The sequence below is a fragment of the Hemiscyllium ocellatum genome, chromosome 4 (genome assembly GCF_020745735.1).
Source record: "Hemiscyllium ocellatum isolate sHemOce1 chromosome 4, sHemOce1.pat.X.cur, whole genome shotgun sequence".
Taxonomy (NCBI): Eukaryota; Metazoa; Chordata; class Chondrichthyes; order Orectolobiformes; family Hemiscylliidae; genus Hemiscyllium; species Hemiscyllium ocellatum.
The window spans coordinates 37,492,315-37,517,589 of NC_083404.1; the positions used below are offsets into that span (position 1 = coordinate 37,492,315).

General features: G+C 43.3%; 2 protein-coding genes across 2 annotated transcripts in view; one reads left to right on the plus strand and one right to left on the minus strand.

The window, feature by feature from the left end:
- crtap (cartilage associated protein) overlaps nucleotides 1–8,240 on the minus strand; it is a 31,591-nt gene extending 23,351 nt beyond the window's left edge. The window contains exon 1 of the mRNA XM_060822935.1: nucleotides 7,741–8,240. Within this exon, the coding sequence (XP_060678918.1) occupies nucleotides 7,741–8,202 (462 nt within the window). The 5' untranslated portion in view covers nucleotides 8,203–8,240. The remainder of the gene's footprint in view (nucleotides 1–7,740) is intronic.
- Nucleotides 8,241–8,741: 501 nt separating this feature from the next.
- fkbp9 (FKBP prolyl isomerase 9) overlaps nucleotides 8,742–25,275 on the plus strand; it is a 34,919-nt gene continuing 18,385 nt past the window's right edge. Inside the window, exons 1-7 of the mRNA XM_060822934.1 lie at nucleotides 8,742–9,075; nucleotides 12,063–12,208; nucleotides 13,079–13,268; nucleotides 13,409–13,554; nucleotides 19,855–20,044; nucleotides 20,683–20,828; nucleotides 21,363–21,552. Of these exons, the coding sequence (XP_060678917.1) occupies nucleotides 8,870–9,075; nucleotides 12,063–12,208; nucleotides 13,079–13,268; nucleotides 13,409–13,554; nucleotides 19,855–20,044; nucleotides 20,683–20,828; nucleotides 21,363–21,552 (1,214 nt within the window). The 5' untranslated portion in view covers nucleotides 8,742–8,869. The remainder of the gene's footprint in view (nucleotides 9,076–12,062; nucleotides 12,209–13,078; nucleotides 13,269–13,408; nucleotides 13,555–19,854; nucleotides 20,045–20,682; nucleotides 20,829–21,362; nucleotides 21,553–25,275) is intronic.

Consider the following 25,275-nt stretch of genomic DNA (forward strand, 5'->3'; position numbering starts at 1 on the left):
GAAACAGAAAAATATTGCAAATCAGAAATAAAAACAGAAAACGTTGGAAACAAAGTTCTGACAGCATCTGAGGAGAGACACAAAGTTAAAATTACAGGTTTCAATCAGCAAGTTAACTCGAGATACACTTAACGTATTCTGAATCAAATGACCAAAACACCTGGGTGATGTGCATTGCTGGAATGAGACTAGTTGCAGAGTTAGCTGAACAGAGATCCTTCAAACCATTATGTGGCTCTGCAGAGATGAAACTGCCCAGAAAACAGCAAGAAATCCAAAGGCCTCCCACTTATATAATCATCTTGTGATATTCACAGTAATTGTTTTCATATTTTACTTAAATAGTTTCTGCTGACTCTGCAAAAGCTCCTGAGAAGAATAAAGGTAGAGTGTACAGAATCTATTCTGGGAATGGTTTTGAAAAGTTCAATGAACTTTCATATCCCATGCTCTAAAGTTCTATTTTATTTTGGATATCATTTCCCGCATGCCTATTTCTAATAAAGTTCAATCAATTATTATGTTTTTAATCAAGCAATCAATTCTTTTTGTGTAAGTGTAGTCAGTGAGTCTGGCAGGCTGTTCAACAGTGGTAAACATCACAAAAAACTAAATCTGAATCAGACAGTGCGCACAATTCCAATATTGAAAACAAGAGTCACTGAGCACAGTACAGAGAGTCTGCCGTTCACATTAACTAGAAACACATTATTTCAGTTCATGTTTTACCATGGGAAGATTACAAAGAGTAATTGAAGCCTCAACTGAAGCTTAATTAAAGAGCAAAGATAAGCGGTAGTGAATTTGTCTGAAATGCACAGCTTAAAATAACCTTACAACATTTTAATCAAGTTCTTGGTATATAACTGATGTACAAACTCTATATCTGAAACAGTTTCTCTCTCAGCTCTCTCTCTTCAAAGTAATATCAGATAGTTAGGAGAAAGTGAGGACTGCAGATGCTGGAGATCAGAGCTTAAAAGTGTGTTGCTGGAAAAGCGCAGCAGGTTAGGCAGCAAAGGAACAGGAGAATCGATGTTTCAGGCATAAGCCTGAAGAAGGGCTTATGCCCGAAACGTCGATTCTCTTGTTCCTTTGATACTGTCTGACCTGCTACGCTTTTCCAGCAACACATTTTTAAATATCAGATAGCTGCCTATAATGAAGATGCAAAGCAGCAACATTTACCAAAAATACTCTTCTATTTCAGTTTTGTCTGTCACACAGATAATCATCATTATCAGACAGACAGACATCATACAAGCCTCCTACTCATTAAAATATCGAATTAGTCATGACTCAAACCTCTAAATCAAGAATTACAATTAAAAAAAGTCAGTCATTGTGACTATTTGTCTGCTTTAACCTAAATAAAACATTAAAATGCATCTTATAAAATATAACAGTCAGATGTACAGCACAGAAACAGACCCTTCAGTCCAACTCGCCCATGCCAACCAGATATCCGAACCTAGTCTAGTCCCACTTGCTCGCACTTGGCCCATATTCCTCTAAATCCTTCCTATTCATGTACCTATCCAGATGCCTGTTAAATGTTGTAATTGTACCTGCCTCCACCACTTCCTCTGGCAGCTCATTCGATACAAACATCATCCTTTGTGTGAAAAAGTTGCCCCTTTTAAAACACTTCCTTCAACCTAAACCTCTGCCCTCTAGTTCTGGACTCCGTCTCTCTCCTTCTACTCCTCCCCCCTCCCAGAGAAAAGACCTTGTCTATTTACCCTAGCTATGCCTCTCATTAAAATTTATAAACCTCTAAAGGTTTAACCTCTATAAACCTCAGCCTCCGAAGCTCCAGGGAAAACAGGGCCAGCCTATTCAGCCTCTCCCTATTACTCAAATCCTCCAACTCTGGCAATATCCTTGTAAGTCTTTTCTGAACCCTTTCAAGTTTCACAACATCTTTGCGATAAGAGGGAGACCAGAATTGCACACAATACCCCAAAAGTGGCCTAACCAATGTCCTGTACAGCTGCAACTTTACCTCCTAACTCCAACATTCAATGCTCTGAACAATAAAGGAAAGCATACCAAATGTCTTCTTCACAATGCTATCTACCTGCAACTCAACTTTCAAGGAACTATGAACCTGCAATCCAAGATCACTTTGCTCAGCAACACTCCCCAGGACCTTACCACAAAATCACAGAATCCCTACAGTGTGGAAACAGGCCCTTAGGCCAAACAAGTCCACACCAACCCTCCAAAGAGTAACCTACCCAGACCCATTCCCCTACCATATATTTACCCCTAACTAATGGATCTAAGCTGCACATCCATGAACACTATGGGCAATTTAGCTTGACCAATTCACCTAAACTGCATATCTTTGGATTCTGGGAGGAAACGTGAACACCGTGTTACATTTATCCAAATTAAACTCCATCTGCAACTCCTTGGCCCATTGGCTCATCCGATCAAGACCCCATTGTACTCTGAGGTAACCTTCTTTGCTGTCCACTACATCTCCAATTTTGGTGTCATCTGCAAACTTACTAACTATACCTCCTATGTTCACATCCAAATCATTTGTATAAATGATGAAAAACAGTGGACCCAGCACCAATCCATGTGGCACACCACTGGTCTGAAAGGCAACCCTCCACCACCACCCCCCTGTCTTCTACCTTTGAGCCAGCTCTCTATCCAAATGGCTAGTTCTCCCTGTATTCCATGAGATCTAACCTTGCTAACCAGTCTACCCTTGAGGGACAATGTCAAATGCTTTACTGAAGTCCACATAAATCACGTCCATGGCTCTGCCCTCATCAACCTTATTCGTTACTTCTTCAAAAAATTCAAGCAAATTAGTGAGACATGATTTCCCAACAAAGCAATGCTGACTATCCTTAATCAGTCCTTGCTTTTCCAAATACACACAATTCCTATCCCTCAGAATTCCCTCCAACAACGTGCCCACAGTGGATGTCAGGCTCACTGGTATATGGTTCCCTGGATTTTCCTTACCACCTTTCTTAAATATTGGCAACACATTCGCCAACCTCCAGTCTTCCAGCACTCACCTGTGACTATCGATGATACAAATATCTCAGCAGCTGTAATTGGAGAAAAATAAATGAACGAGAATGGAATGAATTATTTGAAAGTGAGGACATAAATTTTGAAGTTTACACATTGGCACAGGGATCAGTCTAGCTCAAGTAGGGTGATAGTGATAGATATCAGAAGATGAGTTTATGTGAAATACTAATTGTAATCCACATACAGGGGAAGCAATGGCCTACTGCTATTGGGAAGCTATTGATCAAGACACAGACGTAATGTTCTGGGATCAAATCCAGTCTCAGTAGATGTTAAATTTAAAACAATTTGAAACTAAGAGCCTAACGATGACCACAAAACCATTGTTGATTGTCAGGAATCTGGTTCACTAAAGTCCTGTAGAGAAGGAAACTGCCATTCTTATCTAACCTGTCCTCCACGTGACTCCAGAGCCACAGTAATGTGGTAGATTCATAACTGGCGGCTGGGCAATTAGGAATGGGCAATAAATGTTGGCCTCGTCAGCAACACTCACATATTTATTTTTATATATTCAAGGGGTATGAAGATTTGAATCAGGTTTAAGTATACATGAATACCATTTCTGGTTTCTTTATTCCTATAGATTGCAGACTTTTCTGATGGCTAGAAATACTGAAGTGATCAAAAGTTGCTTATTCCTCTGATGCTTCAGAATTTGACTGTCTGATTACTCATTTTAACTGACATAGTGGTGTAGTTTTTTTTTTGCTGAACCTACAGTATATTTCATGGGAAAAGATTAGCCAAGGATGTTTTGTATTAAATAGAGCAAGATTGAACCTAGGGTACAAACATGTTCGTGCTGGCTGTATTGTAGGAAAACCATCTCTTTTAGGATTCTTGTTCAATATAACATAGGTTATGTATGACAGTGCAATCACTTACCAATAATGGAAGAATCAGACAACAAATGATGTCAAGCATCTTTGATCAAGTTGGACACTGATGTTAGATTGGGAAGAAACTGAGATAAGGTTAAAGCTTCAGCCGGAGAAAAAGCACAGAATTATAAGAATAACGAAAACCCTACAAAGGTCATCTAGTGTATTCAAGGTGGAGATGGACACACCTTTAAATCAGTCAGGGAATTTAGGGTTATGCTCCTACATCTCATGGTCCTATTATGTTGGGAAAAAGGCAGTGAAGTTGAGTTGAGGATTATTAGATCAGCTACGATCACAATGAATGGTGGAGTAGGCCATGATGGGCTGAATGGTCTATTTCTCCTCTTATGTCTTTGGATTGGACCGAGTATCAATATTGGACCCTTTCCAACTTAAATTTTAAAAAATGACGTTTGAGTAACCTGGTGGAATCAGAGACAAACCATTGCTGTTGTACTGGGCAGAAAAAGTTGAGAAGAGTGCTAATGATTTGGATAAGAATTTAGGATGCATAATTTGTAAGTTTGCAGATGACACCAAAATAGGTGGTATTGTGGACAGTGAAGAAGGCTATCTAAGATTACGAAGGGATCAATTGGGTCAACGGGCTGAGGGCATTAAATTTGGATAAATGCGAGGTATTGCATTTTGGTAAAATGAACAAGTGCAGGACCCATATAGTTAATGGAAGGGCTCTTGGCAGTAATAGGTGAAAGTGAGGACTGCAGATGCTGGAGATTAGAGTCGAGAGGGTTGTGCAGGAAAAGCACAGCAGGTGAGGCAGCATCCGAGGAGCAGGAAAGTCGACGTTTCAGGCAAAAGCCCTTCATCAGGAATGAGATAGAATTGTCAAACAGAGACACCTTGAGGTTCAATGACATGGTCATTTGAAAACTTTGTAACAGGTAGATAGAACGGTTAAGAAGGAATTTAGCACACTTGCCATCATTGCTCAGACCACTGAGTTAGGACATCACGGGGAGGTTGTACAGAATCTCAGTCCCTACAGTGCAGAAGCAGGTCATTCCATCCATCAAGTCCACCGACCTTCTGAACAGGATCCCACTCCCCCTTACCCTATCCCTAAAACCCCACATTTCCCATTGCTAATCCACCTAGCATGCACATACCTGCACACTACGAGCAATTTAGCATGGCCAATTTAACTTGCTCATCTTTGGACTGTGGAAGGAAACTGGAGCAAACCCACGCAGATACAGGGAGAATGTGCAAACTCCACACACACAGAATGGAACTGAAATCGGGTCCTTGGCACTGTGAGGCAGCAGTGCTAACCATTGCCGCACAGGAAGACAATGCTGGATTTGCTGGCCTCTGTTTTTTGGACCCTTTACTTGGCCAGTTTAAGTTTTTAGAAAGAGTCGAGCAGAACAATATTTCATCCTCACTAACATTCAACACTGGAGGCCCCAGGGGTGTGTACTCAGCCCCCTATTGTACTCACTGTATACTCATGACTGCGTCACCAAATACCAGACTAATGCCACTTACAAATTCGCTGATGATACCACCATAGTTGGTCAAATCTCAGATGGCGATGAAACAGACTACAGACGGGAGGTGGAAGACCTGGAAAAATGGCGCACTGAGAACAACTTGCTTTCAATGCTGGCAAAACCAAGAAACTCATTATTGACTTTCGGCGGGATGTTACTCATGCACCCCCCCACCCCCCAACACATTAACTGCACAGAGGTGGAACGAGTGTAGAATGTCAAGCTCCTGAGAGTGTTCATCATCCACAACAAGCTTTCTTTGACTCTTCATGTGGATGCAATGGTTACAAAGGCCCAACAAAGTCTGTTCTTCTTCAGGCAGTGAGGAAATTTGGCATAACGGCGAATACCCTTGCCAACTTTTATAGGTGCATCAGAGAGCATTCTGTCTGGAAGTATCACTACCTGGCATGACAACTGTACCATTCAAGATCAGAGATGGTTACAGAGAGTGGTGATCTCTGCCTGGACAATCACAAAAGCTAACCTCCCATCTACAGAATCCATCTATCAGGTCGCTGAAAAGGAAAGGTTGCCAGCATTCTCAATGATCCACCCCACTCTGGCAATGTTTTTCTACAACCTCTACCATCGGGGAGAAGGTACAGAAGTCAGAATACATGCACCAGCCAGTTTTGAAACAGCTTCTACCCTACTGTTGTTGAATACTGAATGGACTCAAATTCTTAACATTTGCCTGTATCTCTGTTTTTGTTTTTGCCGCTATTTACCTATTACTTACCTATGCTACTTAACTTTGGGATCTGCCTGTATTGCTCGCAAGACAAAACTTTTCACTGTGCCTCCGTACGCCTGACAATAAATTCAATTCAATTCTATTCTCTTCCAAATTGTCAGCCTACAGAGGTCTCTGGTGTCAGCGACTGTTTCCAGCTGTCAGTGTCAGCATCAGCCATCTTCACAGCTCATTGCAGGTGAACCTGCAGCAGAGGAACGGTATCCAGTGGTCAACTTGCAGAAGTCTTTGGGTGTGCAGTTATCATTCATCTGATGAACATGGTCAAGCTAGCACCAGCGCACTCAGCTCAGCAATAAATGTAAACTGATCAAATTTGCACATTCTAAGTGGTGTCCTTGTCCTTGCAAGAAGTGCTGATGATACACATGCAGTAGCAAAGATTGTACTGTTCAACCTTTTTCATACCTAGTTTATGTTATCGAGGTTTCATAATTGTAGAACAGTTCTCCTGTGAGTACAGACTATGTCGGTTTACAGGTTGGTATTCTCAGTCAGGTTCCTATTCCACACAATAATCAACTGGGACATACAAACTGCAGCTTTTAAACGCACATGTTGATTGCAGCATTAAGTTACAGATTAGTAGTGATTGTGGAGTTTAGATGTGTGAAGCTGTCAACAATGTCCAGCACACACATTTTCAATGCTGATACATAACCTAATGTATTAAACAGTAAGTGAGATAGGTGCAAAACTATCTTGAGTTACAATATAGAAAGAACATTGTAATTAAGAAAGTTTTAGACAACATACAAAGACTGCTCATTGTGAAAGACCTAGGTTCCATTACGAACCCACAGTAGAATAGTTTAACAATCTATTGATCCATTTATCAAAGGAAAATCTTCAACTGTTGATGCCAAATCATCTGAACTCATCAAGCAGATGAAATGAGTACTCCTGCACTTATCTGTACAAATTTCTGCATCTCTGGTGGAGCTCTAGGTTATGCGTGGCAGAAAGATTGTAACTTAATGCAAGAGCAAGGGCGACTTCAGCAATTGAGCAATCACTCTCGTAAGCATCATTATCGAAGTATTTCTCCATGTTGCTGTTGTCAGACTTGCAGACGCTGGTTGCAACTGGAAGATCTACGATTGACATGATCTTCTCAGTCTTGCAGATGCAAGAGAATGCTGTGAGCAAAGATCATAATAAACAGGGACAAGTGAAGGGCATTCAGTCACTCGAACCCGCGTTGTCATTCAATAAAGTTTATTTGAAAATGCAAGCTTTCGGTACGAGCAACCCGAAGGTGCAGCACTCCCAGAGATTGTATTTTCAAATAAACCTGTTCGACGATAACCTGATGTCGTGTGATTTTCATTTTTGTCCACCCCAGTCCAACACCGGCACCTCCACACTTTAGCCATTCAATAAGACCATAGTTGATCTTGGCCTCAACTCCAATTATCCTGCATGCCTCTGTAGATCAGAAACTCAACGGAACATTGTTCATGATTGAGGATCGATTTGGCCTTATTTTATGAAGTGCTTCAAGTTGTTTTCTCACCTTAAAGTAAGCAAACTGCAGATATTTGTAGACCTCCCGCTTCTCGAAGTCCTCCAGAGTTTCTCTGCTGGGCTGAGATTGGCGGAAAGCAGGCAAACCCTGTTTACACCTGCGGAGACACTGCGCTCTCTTCATGATACTGCTGAAGAGCTGGAGCTCAGGAAAGCCGCTGAAACGAGCAGTTTGGTCTGGCAATACTAGGCTACAGTTGAGGTTACAGAAAGCCTCACTGTCGCGGAGCAGACGGTGTAGGCGGAGGCTCATCTCCAGGTAATCCACACTCTCCTGCCAGTTCTCCGCCGAATATTGGTCCAGCGCATGTCGATACGCCGAATCCAGCGGCATCAACTCGTCCCGGGGAAAACTCCGGAAACTGTACTTCTCATACTGAGCGTGAACAGTGCAACAACACAGCAACAGCACGGAAACTACAGCTGGTCGCCTCATTGCTGTCCGCCACATTAACAACACTTGCCCCTTCTTGCTGACCTATCCCAAAAAAAACCGCACGGATGATTGACACCGCGACTGACCAATCATAGCAGAGGCTCTGAAACTACCCACTTACCATTGGACCTATGGTGTCCAATCAAAAGGCCGCTGTCCGGAAAGACGCTCCTCCGCCACGACACACACACTCAGCGCCGACACGAAAGCTTTGCCCCGCCCCATCACGGGTCAGGCCCCGCCCCCTCATGCAAATTCCAACGTCTCAGGCTCGAGCCCTCCCCGTCACAACAGACTCCCCGTCCTCCCGCATCCAGTCCCACTCCCCAGCCGCTCTTTGGGGCAGTTATGCAGCCACCAGACCCCCACAGGTTTGGACCCCACTTCGGTCTAGCTGATCCCCATCCCCCGTGCTGTTTGCCCTCAAACCAGCACTGGCCTCTGTCCGAGTTCCCTGGCCCAAACCCTCAAACCAAGGCCGGCTTGTATTCCCACCCCACCTCCCCCCACTCCAGCCCCTGGCCCCGCCCCCAGCCCCGCCCCCAGGGAAAGCCCGCGGACCCTTTTCCTTTCCCCTCTCTCCTCCCCCTTCCCACGTCCTCACTTGGCGGCTGGAGTCGGTGTGCTGAGTCTCTTCAGGCATCTCGACAGGCCGTGCTGGGTCTGACCCGAACCGGACGCGATGATCCAGGGGTTTCAGTGGCTGCTCGTCTCCGCTGTGTTGCTGGTTCGGGCGGGGGGGAGCCCACCGCCATCAGTGCCGCTGGATGATGTGGTGGTGGAGAGCAAGTTCCGACCGAAGGAGTGCGTCCGGGCGGCTGAGCCCGGGGATTTCGTCCGATATCATTACCTGGGGACACTCCCCGGGGGAGAGCAATTCGACTCCAGGTACTGCAGCACTCGGGAAAGGGTCCGGGAGTCTCATGAATCCGGATTTGGGCGATGCCTGGTCAATACGGAGTGGGGGTACCCGGGGTCAGTCCGGAGCCGGAGTGGGGCGCCCGGGGTCAGTCCAGAAACCCCAAGTGTTTTGTTAAAATACATTTAATCTACAGCGACTGAAGTCGGAGAAGCCAAATGCCAGCTTCCACGCATTAGCGGGTGGAAAACGAATCCTTTTTCACATTGAAGTGGAATTCCTGGGGTTTCCATCATGGCATTTACGTTGATTCATTTTTATTCTCTAGTTATATAATATATCGTCCACAGACTGGGCAAATCCAACCAGGTCAATTATAACCTCGTTTATGTACCGCCAATCATCAACAAAGTGATGGACGGCATTGTACACATAGCTGTCAATTAGCCTGCTCACCGATCCTCAGTTTTGGTTCGGTCAGGGCAGCCTAAGAGATGAGCTCAAGTTGACTTCAGAAAGATTACATTTTGACTGTGGATTCAGAATCCCTAGCAAAATTGAAATAATTGAAAATCAGAGGGAAAACCGTCCTATTCCTTTCGGGTAGATATTTTTAATCAACCTGTTCAGACGTGTTATAATACACTTCTGGGTCAGGTCGGACTTGTTTTTTTCCATAGTGTCCTAGATCCAATCATACTAAGCTGGTTCATTGATTACCTTCCTTCTATCATATGGTCAGAAGTGTGGATGTGCACTAATGATTGTGTGAAGATCAGTACCATTCACAAGTCCTCAGATACTGAATCAATCAGTATCCTTTTGCAGCAGGACCTTAAGAACTCAGAGCAGGGCTGATAACTAGCATATAATATTTGCAAATGCACAGGTAATGGTTATCTTCAAAAAGAGAAAAATTATACATCTCCCTTTAGATTTTAGTGGTATTAACATCCAAAAAGTCACTATTGAACAGAAAGTGAAGTGGAGTAGCCATATATTTACTGTGGCTGCAAGAGCAATTAAAGAGATGTGAACCCTGCCTTCTGTAACTCATCTCCTAACCCCCTAAAAGCCTGTCTACAATCTACAAGTCAGGTGTGTGATGGCATAGACCTACGACTCCAGCTTACCTGGATGAGTGCAGCTTGAACAACACTCAAGTTCAATAGCATTCAGGACAAAGCAGTCTGCTTGAGTGGCACCCTATTACCATTCGCTCACTCTGCCACCAGTAGCAGCAGTGTGTACTAACTACAAGGTCCACTACAACGACTTGCTTCAACAAGCGTCAACAACATACATTCACATTCATCACCATCAACATCAACCTGATCAAAAAAACACTGACCATACTATTAGAAGAACCAAACACCACCAATTTCATCAGCAAGAACAATGTCATCAAGCTAGTGGACCTATGTCTTACTGCCCACTTCAATTTCAGTTACAAAACCTACAGACGAACCAATCAAACAGCTCAGTCAAACATCCAACCCAAACTTTGGGTCCACAACATGGATGACACCTTTGTCATCATGAAATAAAACAATTTAGAGGAAACCTTCAAGATCATCAATAATATCTTTACTGGGATAAAATTCACAAGAGGATGAAAATAGCAACAAACTGACATTCCTAGATATCACAATAGAGCAAACATCCAATTGGGAATTTCAAGCTAGCGTCTGCATGAAGATATCACATACGGACCAAATACTGAATGACAGAAACAATCATCCCAACATCCACAAATGAAGCTGTGTTTGATTATTTCAATGTGTCACTATACACTGCAGTATAGAGGAACTACAAAGGGCAGAGTAAAATCACCTGCATGGTGTTTTCAAAAAGAACTGTTACCCAATGAACATAGTTTGCTGGTTTCTTAGCAACAAACCCAACAAGCAGACAAAATGCATCCAGAAACCCTGGCCACTCTCCCCTATATCAAAGGCATCTCAGAAATAACTACTAGACTACTCAAACCTCTTGGCATTATAATAGCCTGCAAACCCACCAACACACTAAATAGCAGCTAATGAACTTGAAAGACCTTATACAGACAACAAGCAAAACTAATGTCATTTACAAAATACCTTGCAAGAACTGTAACAAACACTACATTGGACAAAGAGGCAGAAAGTGAGCCACCAGGCTACATGAACATCAACTAGTCACAAAAAGAAATGATCCACTATCCATAGTATACTTACATACAGATTGAGGAAGGACGCCACTTTGACTGGGTCAACACATCTACCGTACAAGCCAAACAGAGACGCACACGAGAGTTCCTAGAAGCATGACATTTTAACTGGAACTCTATCAACAAATACATCGACTTGAACCCCATTTACCACCCTCTGAGTAAAAGAACAACAAATGACATCACCAACCCAAGGAAACCTAAACACACAAATAGAAAGCAGGTCATAACACCAGTGCTTCACTGGGGGCTCACTAATGATGTTACCTAGTATAATGACGAAACATCTGAAAACGAACCTTCCAGCTCAGTGGGAAAACGTACATCTGTGCTTCTACAATTTGCACCTTTCACACCTGTGACCGGAATCACCTACAAGTTAGGAGATACAGAAGATCAGCATCACCACTTGCAAGTTCTCAGACAGTCAGGACACCATTCTAACATTGATCTATATTGCCATTTCCTCACTGTCTCTGGGTCAAAATCCTGGGACTTGCCCCTTAATAGCATAATGAGAGCACCTTCATTGCAATGACTAGAGTGGTTCAAGATGATGGCTCAACAGCACCTTCATGGGACAGTTAGGGATTAACAACAAATTCTGGCCCCCAGTCTGTGATGTTTGCACGCTGAGAATGAATTTAAAAATGTTTATGGTTCTTAACTCCATGTATTTAGGTAATGTGAATCCTTAAAACAATGTTTCAGTTCTGAGTTGTGCTTGGGATTATGTAACATTTGAAATGTATTATTGCAAGATGTGAGAGTTTGCAATGTCTCAATGAGCCTGTCTCCCTCATTCAGCTATAATCGTGGCTCCACTTACAATGTGTTTGTGGGTAAAGGCCGACTGATTGCTGGGATGGATAAAGCTCTGATTGGGATGTGTGTGAACGAAAGACGCTTCATAAAAGTGCCACCTCACCTGGCCTATGGTGATGAAGGGATGCGTAAGTAAGATTGTAGCTAATGCCATCTTCCTCTTTAATGTAATTTTGAATTCAACTTTGCTTTGGATCTTCAATAAATATTTCTTCATTCGGGGGCTGGACCACACTTATGGACAGGCTGGAAAGGCTAGGACTTATTTTCCCTGGAGCATAAGGCTGAGGGGTGACCTTATAGAGGTTTATAAAATCATGAGGGACATATATATAGTCAATAACCAGGTTGGGGAGTCCAAAACTAGAGGGCATGATTATAAGGTTTAGAGGAGAGAGACTTATAAGGGACATGAGGGTCAACCTTTTCACACACAGGGTGGTGCGTGGAATGAGTAGCCAGAGGAAAGTGGTAGAAGCAGGTATAATTACAACATTTAAAGGGCATTTGGGCAGGTACATTAATAGGAAAGGTTTAGAAGTATATGGGCCAAATGCAAACAAATGGGTCTAGTTCAGTTTAGGATACCCGGTTAGCATGGATGAGTTGGACTGAAGAGTCTGTGTTTCTGTAGTGTATGACTCTGTGGCTCTACAAGATCCAGATTCACACCAACGTCCTGATTTTGTCCTTGGCTCTAATTTTAAATTTTTATTCCTTTGTCTAGTCTTAATCAACAGAAGAGAGAGCTTTTCTGTATCTGCCCTATGAAATTTTCCTAAGATTTTTAAAAACTTCAATTCGATAACCCCTCAATTTCCTGTACTCTACAGAATACAAGCCTAGCTTATGCGCAATGTTTTTGTCATATAGCTATGTATACCCTGCTTCCATGCTAGTACATTGTACTATCTTGAGGGTAATGTATCCATTCTGAGTACTGATATCCAGCAATTAATGCAGTTATCTAAATGACTTCTGTAATTTTTAATACACAGCTGATAAAATCCCACCTGATGCTACCTTGTTTTTTGATGTATTGATGCTCGATATTTGGAACCCTGAAGATAAAGTGAAAATTGAAGTTCACTATAAACCTGAGAACTGTAGTCGTGTTGTACAAGTGTCTGATTTTGTCCGTTATGATTATAATGGCACTCTCCTGGATGGTACATTTTTTGACTCCAGGTATTGCAACTTTATTTACTTGGCATATATTCATTACAGTTATTATTTGATTATTAATCATTTTGGTGTTCATTTGCTGAAGCTGTTGTGTGCATAGTTTGAACTCTGTTACTCTCTACTATCTTGTCTTGACCTTCTAGCCACACTCGACAGCAAACCTATGACACCTACATTGGAATTGGATGGTTGATTCCAGGCCTGGATGAGGGGCTGCTGGGTATGTGCATGGGTGAGAAGAGGACAATCACTATGCCACCTTTCCTGGCATATGGCGATAGAGGGGATGGTAAGACGGACAAATAGCATCATTGCCTTTTTATCTGACTGTATGAAATGTGAGTATCAAGTGGAGTACACTATGTCTAAATCTGCAATTATATTTCAGCTTATGAGCTGATCACTAATCAAAGTTAATCAATTAAATGTTTTTGAGGATGTAATTAGTAAGGTAGATCCAGGGGAACAAATAGATAAAGTATTTACAAAAAAGGTTAATTGGCAAGATAATGGCTCACGGAGTTGAAAGCAATAAATTAAAATTGACAGTAGATTGGCTGAAGGACATTTTGCACAGTGAGCATAAATGGGTTATTTTTAAGTTGATAGGTAGATGATAGTGGAGTACTGTAAAGATCACTGCTGGGTCTTCAGCTGTTTAAGAATGAAGTAGGCTATTTGACACTTCAAGCTTGCTGTGCCGTTAATAAGATCATGGATGATCTGAACTGTTTTTTTTTGTCAAGATGATATCTTTTTGTGTTCTTATTTTCTGATTTTGGACTGAAATGGGACAAGAACTGTTTAAAATAAAGAATTACTGAAGGATTACTACCGACATTACAAAGGAAGTTACCTGACATGCATTTATACAGCTGCTGCATCAAGCATTGGGAAAGCCTAGCTACAGATAAGCTGGAGCCAGGGACAGTGTGTGAATGGAGATTTGTTTGGCAACAAGTCGCTGATTAGTGTGTGAATGGTGACCAGTTATTGATGATAAATGTATCCTGCTTGCTGACCTTTTGGAGTTTTATAAAATAATGACAGGTATAGATTAGATAAACAGCCAAGGTCTTTTCCCTAGGGTAGGGGAGTCCAAATTAAAGGGCATAGGTTTAAGGTGAGAGGGCAAAGTTTTAAAAGAGACTTGAGGGGGACACTTTTCACAGAGGTTAGTGTGTGTATGGAATGAGCTGCTAGAGGATGTGGTAGAGGTTGGTACAAATACAACACTTAAAAGACATTTAGATATGTACATGAATAGTTGAGAGTGTGGTGCTAGAAAAGCACAGCAGGTCAGGCAGCATCCAAGGAGCAGGAGAATCGACATTTCAGGCTTAAGCCCTTCCGCAGGAGTCTTGTGCCTGAAACGTCGTTTCTCCTGTTCCTCGGATGCTGCCTGACCTGCTGTACTTTTCCATCACCACACTCTCGATTCTGATCTCCAGCATCTGCAGTCCTCACTTTCTCCTCCATGGACGTGAATAGGAAAGGTTTAGAGGAATATGGTCCAAACGCAGGCAAATGGGACAGGTGGATACCTGATTGACGTGGACGAGTTGGATAGAAGAGTCCACAGTGGAGATATTTGCATCATCAACAGCCACAGGTGAGGTGCCAGCACTCTGTTTGACAGCACTCCCTAGGACCCTGTCATTAATTATGTAAGACCTGCCCTGGTTTGTATTTCCAAAATGTAATACTTTGCATTTATCTGAATTATATGCCATATGTCGACCCACTGGCCCAGTTGATTATGATCCAATTGTGTTCTTAGATTACCTTCTTCACTATTCACTACACCACCAATTTTTGAGGCATCCGCAAATTTACTAACCGTGCCTCCTGTGTTCTCATCCAAGTTGTTGACGTAAATGACATTGGACACCGCAACAACCCACTACCACTACCCTCTGTCTGCTACCATGAAGCTAATTTTACGTCCAATCACCTAGCTCTCCCTGGATCCCATGTGATCTAACCTTACTAACCAAGCTACCATGTGGAACCTGTTAAAGGTCTTGCTAAAATTAATGTGGACCATGTCTACAACTGTGACTTCATCAATTTTCTTTGTCACCACTTCAAAAAACTCAATGAAGTTTGTGAGACACGATTTCCCACACACAAAGCCACGCTAACTATCCTTAATCAGTCCTTTGCCTTTCCAAATGCATGTTGATCCGGTCTCTCAGAATTAATAACCACTTACATTAGGCTCATTGGTCTGTATTTCTCCGGCTTTCTTAAATAACGGCACAACATTAGCCACCCTTCAGTTTTGTGGCACCTCATCTGTGGCTGTCGCTGATGCAAATATCTCCACTGTGGACCCTGTAATTTCTTCCCTAGCTTTCTATAATGTCCTGGGATACTAATTCTATGCTGCCTTAAAACTGTGCTTCCATTGCTCTTTCTAAAAACATTATGACCCTTTAAAATCTCCATTAAATACTTAGATGAAAATACATACAGTAATGTATTTAAGTTTGCTCGGTAAAAACAATGACTGCAGATGCTGGAAACCAGATTCTGGATTAGTGGTGCTGGAAGAGCACAGCAGTTCAGGCAGCATCCGAAGTGCAGCGAAATCGACGTTTCGGGCAAAAGCCCTTCATCGGGAATAAAGGCAGTGAGCCTGAAGCGTGGAGAGATAAGCTAGAGGAGGGTGGGGGTGGGGAGCAAGCAGCATAGAGTACAATGGGTGAGTGGGGGAGGGGATGAAGGTGATAGGTCAGGGAGGAGAGGGTGGAGTGGATAGGTGGAAAAGGAGATAGGCAGGTAGGACAAATCCGGGCAAGTCATGGAGACAGTGCTGAGCTGGAAGTTTGGAACGAGGGTGAGGTGGGGGAAGGGGAAATGAGGAAACTGTTGAAGTCCACATTGATACCCTGGGGTTGAAGTGATCCGAGGCGGAAGATGAGGCGTTCTTCCTCCGGGCGTCTGGTGGTGAGGGAGCAGCGGTGAAGGAGGCCCAGGACCTCCATGTACTCGGCAGAGTGGGAGGGGAAGTTGAAATGTTGGGCCACGAGGCGGTGTGGTTGATTGGTGCAGGTGTCCCGGAGATGTTCCCTAAAGCGCTCTGCTAGGAGGTGCCCAGTCTCCCTAATGTAGAGGAGACCGCATCGGGAACAACGGATACAATAAATGATATTAGTGGATGTGCAGGTAAAACTTTGATGGATGTGGAAGGCTCCTTTAGGGCCTTGGATGGAGGTGAGGGAGGAGGTGTGGGCACAGATTTTACAGTTCCTGCGGTGGCAGGGGAAAGTGCCAGGATGGGAGGGTAGGTTGTATGGGGGCGTGGACCTGACCAGGTAGTCACGGAGGGAACGGTCTTTGCGGAAGGTGGAAAGGGGTGGGGAGGGAAATATATCCCTGGTAGTGGGGTCTTTTTGGAGGTGCAGAAATGTAGGCAGATGATTTGGTTTATGCGAAGGTTTGTAGGGTGGAAGGTGAGTACCAGGGGCGTTCTGTCCTTGTTACGGTTGGAGGGGTGGGGTCTGAGGGCGGAGGTGCGGGATGTGGACGAGATGCGTTGGGAGGGCATGTGGGAAGAGAAATTGCGGTCTCTAAAGAAGGAGGCCATCTGGTGTGTTCTGTGATGGAACTGGTCCTCCTGGGAGCAGATACGGCAGAGGCGGAGGAATTGGGAATACGGGATGGCATTTTTGCAAGAGGTAGGGTGGGAAGAGGTGTAATCCAGGTAGCTGTGGGAGTCGGTGGGTTTGTAAAAACTGTCGGTGTCAAGTCGGTCGTCATTAATGGAGATGGAGAGACCCAGGAAGGGGAGGGAGGTGTCAGAGATGGTCCAGGTAAATTTAAGGTCAGGGTGGATTGTGTTGGTGAAGTTGATGAATTGCTCAACCTCCTCGCGGGAGCACGAGATGGCGCCAATGCAGTCATCAATGTAGTGGAGGAAGAGGTGGGGAGTGGTGCCGGTGTAATTACGGAAGATCAACTGTTCTATGTAGCCAACAAAGAGACAGGCATCGCTGGGGCCCATACGTGTGCCCATGGCTTCCCCTTTGATCTGGAGGAAGTGGAAGGATTCAAAAGAGAAATTGTTAAGGGTGAGGACCAATTCGACCAAATGAATGAGAGTGTCAGTGGAAGGGAACGTCTGAAGAGGAAAAAACGGTGGGCTTGGAGGCCCTGGTCATGGAGGTGTAGAGGGATTGGATATCCATGGTGAAGATGAGGTTTTGGGAGCCGGGGAAACGGAAGTCTTGGAGGAGGTGGAGGGCGTGGGTGGTGTCTCGAACGTATGTCGGGAGTTCCTGGACTAGGGGGGATAGGACAGGGTCGAGGTAGGTAGAGATGAGTTCAGTGGCGCAGGTGCATGCTGAGACAATGGGTCGCCAGGGTGGTCAGGCTTGTGGATCTTGGGAAGGAGGTAGAACCAGGCAGTGCGGGATTCCCGGACTATGAGGTTGGAAGATGTGGGTGGGAGATCTCCTGAGGTGATGAGGTTCTGTATGGTCTGGGAGATGATGGTTTGGTGATGGGGGGTGGGGTCAAGGTTGAGGGGGCAGTAGGAAGAGGTGTCCTTGAGTTGGTGTTTGGCTTCAGCGGTGTAGAGGTCAGTGCGCCAGACTATCATTGCGCCCCCTTTATCTGCTGGCTTGTTGGTGAGGTTGGGATTGGAGCAGAGGGATTGGTGGGCTGCGCATTGTGAGGGAGAGAGTTTGAAGTGAGGGAGGAGGGTAGACAGGTTGAGGTGGTTAACGTCCCAGCGGCAGTTGGAAATGAAGAGGTTGAGGACAGGTAATAGGCCAGCGTGGGGTGTCCAGGTGGATGCAGTGTGTTGGAGGTGGGCGAAGGGGTCTTTGGAAGGTGGACGGGAATCCTGATTGTGAAAGTAAGCTCGGATAGGAGGCGACAGAAGAATTGTTCCACGTCACGGCGTGTATTAAATTCATTGATGCTTGGATGGAGGGGGATGAAGGTGAGTCCTTTGCTGAGGACTGATTGTCCGTCCTTACTGAGGGGGAAGTCTGGAGGGATGGTGAAAACTCGGCAGGGCTGGGAGCTGGGATCTGGAGTGGGGGCGGAACCTATAACTGGAGTGGGTGTGATGGTGGGGGGAATGGGGGTGGAGTCATGAGCAGGGGTAGTGTTCCCCTTGGGGTTCTGGGGGATGGGGATAGTGACAGTGGGGTCTATGGGGGGGGGGGGCGTGTCAGCAGAATGCAGGTGAGTGGCGCTGTTGGGGGCAGACGTGGTGACCACGGCAGTAGGGGTGGCGGAAGTCACTGAGAGTGTGGCATCAGCGATGATGTGAGGGGCGGAAGTGAATTCACATGTGATGCATGAGGAATTGTGAGGGGCGGATGTGGTTGTGGGAGTGGCCATGATGCGGGCGGAAGTGATGTCATCAATCAACGTGGGGGTGGTAGCTGCATCAGCTGAATGGCTAATGGCGTCTGAGTCATTTCCAAGGCCGGGGGAATCTGCTGGAATGTTTGAGGAGTGCTGGTTATGGAGATGGGTAGATAAAAGTTTGTTGTATTTACAGGTTTTGATGTTTGAGATGGAATTGAAATACTGTTTGTTGAGAGTATGAATTCTCCTGAGGATGTAGTAAAGAGTGGGTCCTTTGCAATTCCGAGAGAGTGTGGCCCTCAGCTGAGGCAGGGCTGACTGGAGAGAGGTTAGGTGCCGGTGCATTGCTGTGAGCGTGGAGCAGAGGATCTTGAAGGAGAACTGTTGCTGGTGTTTTTGAATCTGCAGTCTGTACTGTTTGTCCTGTTCGGGTCCGAACTCTGCTGGTTTAAAGGTGATCCGGAGTCCGTGTGGGATGAGTTGGTTGCGGAGGCAGGCACTGAGGAAGCAAATGTGACTGTGGTAGCGAGTTTGTTTCACGACATGGTTGAAGAGCTTCAGGGCAGAGGAAATGACCTGGGAGTTGCAGTGGGAGAGGGACTCCCTGAGATTCTTGCAGAGAAAGGAGGAAAACTTCTTCAAGGCAGGCATCCTTGCAAGAGGATTTGCAGTAGGGTTAAAATCAATGAGGAAAAAACAATGACTGCAGATGCTGGAAACCAGATTCTGGATTAGTGATGCTGGAAGAGCGATGCTGGAAACCAGATTCTGGATTAGTGGTGCTGGAAGAGCGATGCTGGAAACCAGATTCTTATTTAAGTTTGCTGATGATTCAAAGGAAGGTGGACAGATAAGCTGCGTGGAGGCTGCAAATAGGCCAGACATCGAGACAGAAGGACTGGCTAAGTGAATAGACAAAAGATGATTGATGGATTATAACGTAGGGAAGTGTGAAGCTATTCACTTTGTTAAAGGGTAGACAATTACAAACCATTTGAAGATAAGTATGTTTTATAGTCAGATATCATTGCAGTAACTGAATTTTACATGTAACATGTTTTATCCTTTGTATGTTGGTGTCACTGGTCAAGCATTTTTTTGCCCATTTCTAACTGCCATTGAAAACATTGTGGTAAACTGCTTCCTCAAGTGGTTGCTGCTCATCTCACACTTGGCTTTTCTGTAGTGGTTTGGAAGGATTGGCTTGCTAAATGTTGTTATTGTCCATGGCTAACTTGAGATTTCTACTTTAATATTGCAGGAAAAGATATTCCCTCACAAGCTACTCTAGTCTTTCACGTGACTTTGGTTGATTTTCACAATCCTAAAGACAGTGTTGCCATTGAACAGGAGTTTGTTCCAGATCCCTGTCTCAGGAAAACCAAAAAAGGAGATTTTGTGAGATACCATTATAATGGCACACTTATGGATGGCACATTGTTTGATTCAAGGTACCTTTGTGTTGGCTTGTTACAAAGTTCCAGTTGGCTTTATTCTAGTGGCATTTGCAAGAGATTAAAAACAATCAAATTCTTGAGATCTTCTGATCAGATGATCTTTCTAAAAAAACTTGAGTCTTGATGTGTTTGAGTTTTAAAATATTAAGTTTTCAAAACTGAGACTTCTTTACATAAAATAGTCTCATTTCTTGAGACTTCTTTTCATGTCTAACTTGCCATGCTCCAAATCATGAGCTCTTCTGTGAAGATTAAATGAAGATGGGTACATGTCCTAATAGTTGTTCTGAAGGTGGACATGGTTCAAAATTGTTTCAGCTGAAGCTTCACAAACCTGCTGTATTGTTGCATACCTGCAAAAGGCTATTTCATTCCTAGAAGAACTTATACCACCAGTCTATGAGGTATTGAATATTTCACATCGCTTCTGAGTTATTACTATGCAGAGTGAAGTTCCTGAAGAAAAGCTTTTTGAAAAGTCTGTGATATGTCTCGAATACTATTACCCCTCTGGATGTTGTGAGCATGTGTCAGAGAGAAATAGTACAGACTGTGTCAGTCAAGTCTTCTGTTCCCTTTTTAGTTCTCTGTTGAAGTCTGGAGTGAGGAAATGACAATGTCTTTTTTTTCAGCTATTCCCGAAATCAAACTTACAATACATACATAGGGGAGGGCTACGTTATTGCGGGGATGGACGAAGGATTACTGGGCGTGTGTGTTGGAGAGAAAAGGACAATTATAATTCCACCTCACCTGGGATATGGTGAAGAAGGAATAAGTAAGTTGTGTGTAATTATATTATTTTCTCCAACTTTCTGATTTAAAAAAAATCGAAAATAAATAAATCTAAATAAAGAAAAGTCCCACAGTATTTTAAAATTGTGGTGTAACTTATGTATGCATTTCTGAATTTATTTGTTTAAAGTATTTTCTATTTTACAAAATTTGTTTAACTTGAAATTTAATGAAAATTTGTTTTAAAAAAAAAGGTTTTCTTCTTGACGGAGAGATCCTAGAATTGTTTCATATCAGTGTTAAACCATTCTAGTTAAAGTGAAAAATCAATGGCATTTGCACATTATTCAATTATTGTTATTGTTCCTAACAATAGTATTACTTAAGCATTTTGAGCCCTGGGTTCGTGTCTCTTGGACTTCTTCCTCCAGATCACTACTTTGAATCAGTAACATTTTTAAAGAATGATTGCACTAATAAATTGAATTGCTCGTCACTCAGGACTTTGTGCCAAGAGGATATTTTTTCTGGATGATAGCCAGTGTTCCTATGTCTTTCCTTTTCGTAACTGAAATAGGTGAATCTATCCCTGGCTCGGCTGTTCTAGCTTTTCATATCCATATGATTGACTTCCATAACCCAGCTGATGAAATAAAGATCAAGACCTACCACAAACCCACCAACTGCACTGTCCTGAGCAAGAAAGGAGACTACATCAAATACCACTACAATGCAACATTGATGGATGGAACAAAATTAGACTCTACGTAAGTATTGCTATTTCATTTGATTTATTGTTATGACATATACCTAAGTACAGTGAAAAGTTTTGTTTTGCAAGCAGTTCAAGCAGGTCATAACAAATGAGGACATAGAGATCATAGGGTGCTTTGATAGAGCAAGGCATACATAATTATGGCTGCATAAGAGATGCAAAACAGCAAGGTCAATATTGGATTTGAAATTAGATCCATTCAGCAATCCAATGACAGCAGGGAAGAAGCTGTTCTTGAACCTACTGATGTATCTTCTGCCTGATGGAGGAGACTGGAAACAGTGTATTACCAGGGTGGGAGGGATTTTTGATGTTGGCCGCCTTTTCATGGCAATGAGAAGTGTAAATTTAGTCCATGGATGGGAAATTGGCTTTCCTGATGGTCTGGACTGTGCATAGTTTTCTGCAGTTTCCTACAGTCCTGGCCAGATCAGTTGCTGTGCTAAGCTGTTATGCACCCAGATAGAATGCTTTCTATGATGCATCTGTAAAGGTTGGTTAGGGTCCTTATGGACATGCTGAATTTCCAAAGTCTCCTGAGGAAGAAGAGGCAACATTATGCTTTCTTGACATTTTATGTGGGACGTCTAGGATAGATTGTTGGTTATTGTCACTCCTAGGAACTTGATGGTCCTGACCTTTTCTATCTTAGTTCTGTTGGTCTAGGTAGGGGCGTGTCCTCCTTCTTTCTTCCTGAAATCAATGATCAGTTCTTTTGTCTTGCTGATATTGAGTTAGAGAGAGAAAGAGAGTGTGTGTAATATCATTGCACCATGACACCAAGCACTTGATCTCCTTCCTGTATTCTGCCTTACCATTATTTGATATCTGGCCTTCAGCAATGGTTTCATCAGCAAACTTATAGCTGGCGTTCATATGAAATTTAGTGACACGCCTGTGAGTGTACAGTAGGGGGCTAAGTACACATCCTTGCAGGGTGTCAGTGTTGAGGATTATTGCGGAGGAGATTCTGGAATGCAGTCTGTGGGTCAGAAAGCTGAGGATCAAGTTCATAGCATTATTATGGAGATGGAGTACCTTTTCTATGAGTTATTCTGATTGCGAAACTATTTCTTTCCAAATGGGAAGCTGACATACAGGGTCACTTGACACTTTAGGACGATTGTGAACTTGAACAAAATCTTGGGATTGCAGAGAGGGGAAATTTCAGGAGGAGAGTTTGGTCTAGGAGAAACTAGCATTTACAAAGTGCTGTCCCTGACCCCAGGATATCTATGCTTTATAGATAATTAACTTGTTGAAATGTAGTTACATAGGGAACATCACAGACAAGAAATGAGAGAATTTCTTGCATCACGTCAGTGACTATGTCCTAAGTAAGTACTTCCCTTGATGTGGGACATCTTGAGGTTGTCCTTGTAGATGGAGATGACCTGGGGTGTTCAGTTCCTCGGATGCTGCCTGACCTGCTGCGCTTTTCTAGCAACAATGGAAACATTTTCCCAATGTCCACTATACCCAGTATTGTGTAAGTTTCAGTCAGAACCCTCTTTGTCCCCCACAATATCCTTCTGAACTCCATCGAGTATAGTCCCAGAGTACTCGCACGCACGTTCTGTACCCCACAATGCTGTTGAAAGAATGTCAATATACTTCCAGGTTGAGAGTTTGGCAGGAACTTGCAGGTGATGTTGCAACTTCCCCCAATCTTGTGTGGCTTGCCCATCACCTCCACCCAGCAGGATCAAGATTTGGTCACTGGACTTCTTTTCCCAACTTTAAAAATTACTAGGTTTCAGCATTTTTGCTTCTGAATATTTTTTGAGGTTGTGTAAGGGTCTATAAAAATGCAAATCTTTGTTTTACATAACGTGGATAATTTATTTAATGTTCGTTGAGGAATAAATATAGGGCAGGACACTAGGTGAGAACTTCCTGCTCCCTTCCTTATAGTAACCGGGTGATTTTATTTTACGTTCAACTGAGTGGAAAAGTAAGCCCCTGGTTTAAAATTTTATTCTAAAGTCAATATAGCTGGTGTGCAGCACTTCCTCAGTAATGCACTAAGGCAATAGCCTATATTTTTGTGCCCTAGTTTTGGAGAGGAACTTGAACCCAGCACCTTTTGACTCATAGATGAAAGTACTACATATTGCATAAAGCTGTGTTTTTCTAAGTTCATTTGTGAGATTTTAATGGAAGTTATTCATGGCATGTGGGCTTCATGGACTTGATCAGAATTTATTGTCTATCCTAAGTTGCACATGAGAAAGTGGGTGTTGCAGTCCATTTACATCATAAGATCAAAAGACATAGGAGCAGAAATTAGGCCATTCTGCCCATCCAGTCTGCGCTGCCAATCATGGTGGAGAGGTTTTTCAACCCCGTTTTTCTGTTTTATACCCATAACCTTTGATCTCCTTGGCAATGAAGAACTTGTCTCTCTCTCTTTTAAATATACTCAATAACCTGGCCTCCACAGCCTTCTGTGGCAATAAATTCCACCGATTCACTACTCTCTGACTAAAGAAGTTTCTCCTTATCTCTGTTCTAAACGGTCTTCCCTTTATTCTAAGTTTGTGTCCTTGGGTCTTCGTCTCTTCTGCCAATGGAAACATTTTCCCAATGTCCACTATACCCAGTATTGTGTAAGTTTCAGTCAGAACCCTCTTTGTCCCCCACAATATCCTTCTGAACTCCATCGAGTATAGTCCCAGAGTACTCGCACGCACGTTCTGTACCCCCACAATGCTGTTGAAAGAATGTCAATATACTTCCAGGTTGAGAGTTTGGCAGGAACTTGCAGGTGATGTTGCAACTTCCCCCAATCTTGTGTGGCTTGCCCATCACCTCCACCCAGCAGGATCAAGATTTGGTCACTGGACTTCTTTTCCCAACTTTAAAAATTAATAGGTTTCAGCCTTTTTGCTTCTGAATATTTTTTGTGTCTGTGGATTTCATGGTTTTGCGAATATTTTTATTAATTAACAGGTCAATAATCTAGAGGAATTAATCCATTTTGGAGGTGATGCCCATCGTTACCTACGTAAAACTCTGTACCAGACTCTCTCAGATCGGGCTGTTTAGTGACTTGGCCATCTGAAATATATGCTCTGGCCCTTTTTGTAAATATTTCAATGTGGTTACAGGATGCTCCGTGTTAAATTTTGATGTGTTGAGAAAATGCAGAGGTTTGGTTTCCTGATTGGCTAGGGTATGTTTCAGGCCTGGCGCAGAGGAACATGGTACTAATTTGTATCCATTGTGATTTACAGCCTACACTGGTTAGATCTAGTGTGGGGGATGGGGAGAATCTGCTTCTCACAAAATCATAAGCATATGTTATAGGAGGCTTCTGCAGATCCGTCAGAAATTCCTGTCCCTTCCACAGTATATCTTTCAAAAATCCCTGCTGCTACAAATATCTACAGTTCACAAGCTAAAGTTGAGGGAGATTCTCCAGCAAGGATTAGAGAGGGAAAGAAGGGTGGAGAGGAAAGACTGACTTTGGTCTTAACCACTCTTTGTTAACTCTATTTTTCTTGTTTTAGTGTCAAATTTACATTCCCCTAGTGAGAATCAGCTTAGTAAGTCAGCTGTTACTCAGCTGTAGATTTCTTTTCTCTCTCAAAATGTTGGTTTAGAGACCTGAACACAGTATCTAGGCTAGCATGAGGGCAATTAGGGATTGGCAATTAAATACTGTTCTTGCCAGTGTGTGTATGGAAGGTGCTATGTAATACAAATTCCCTTT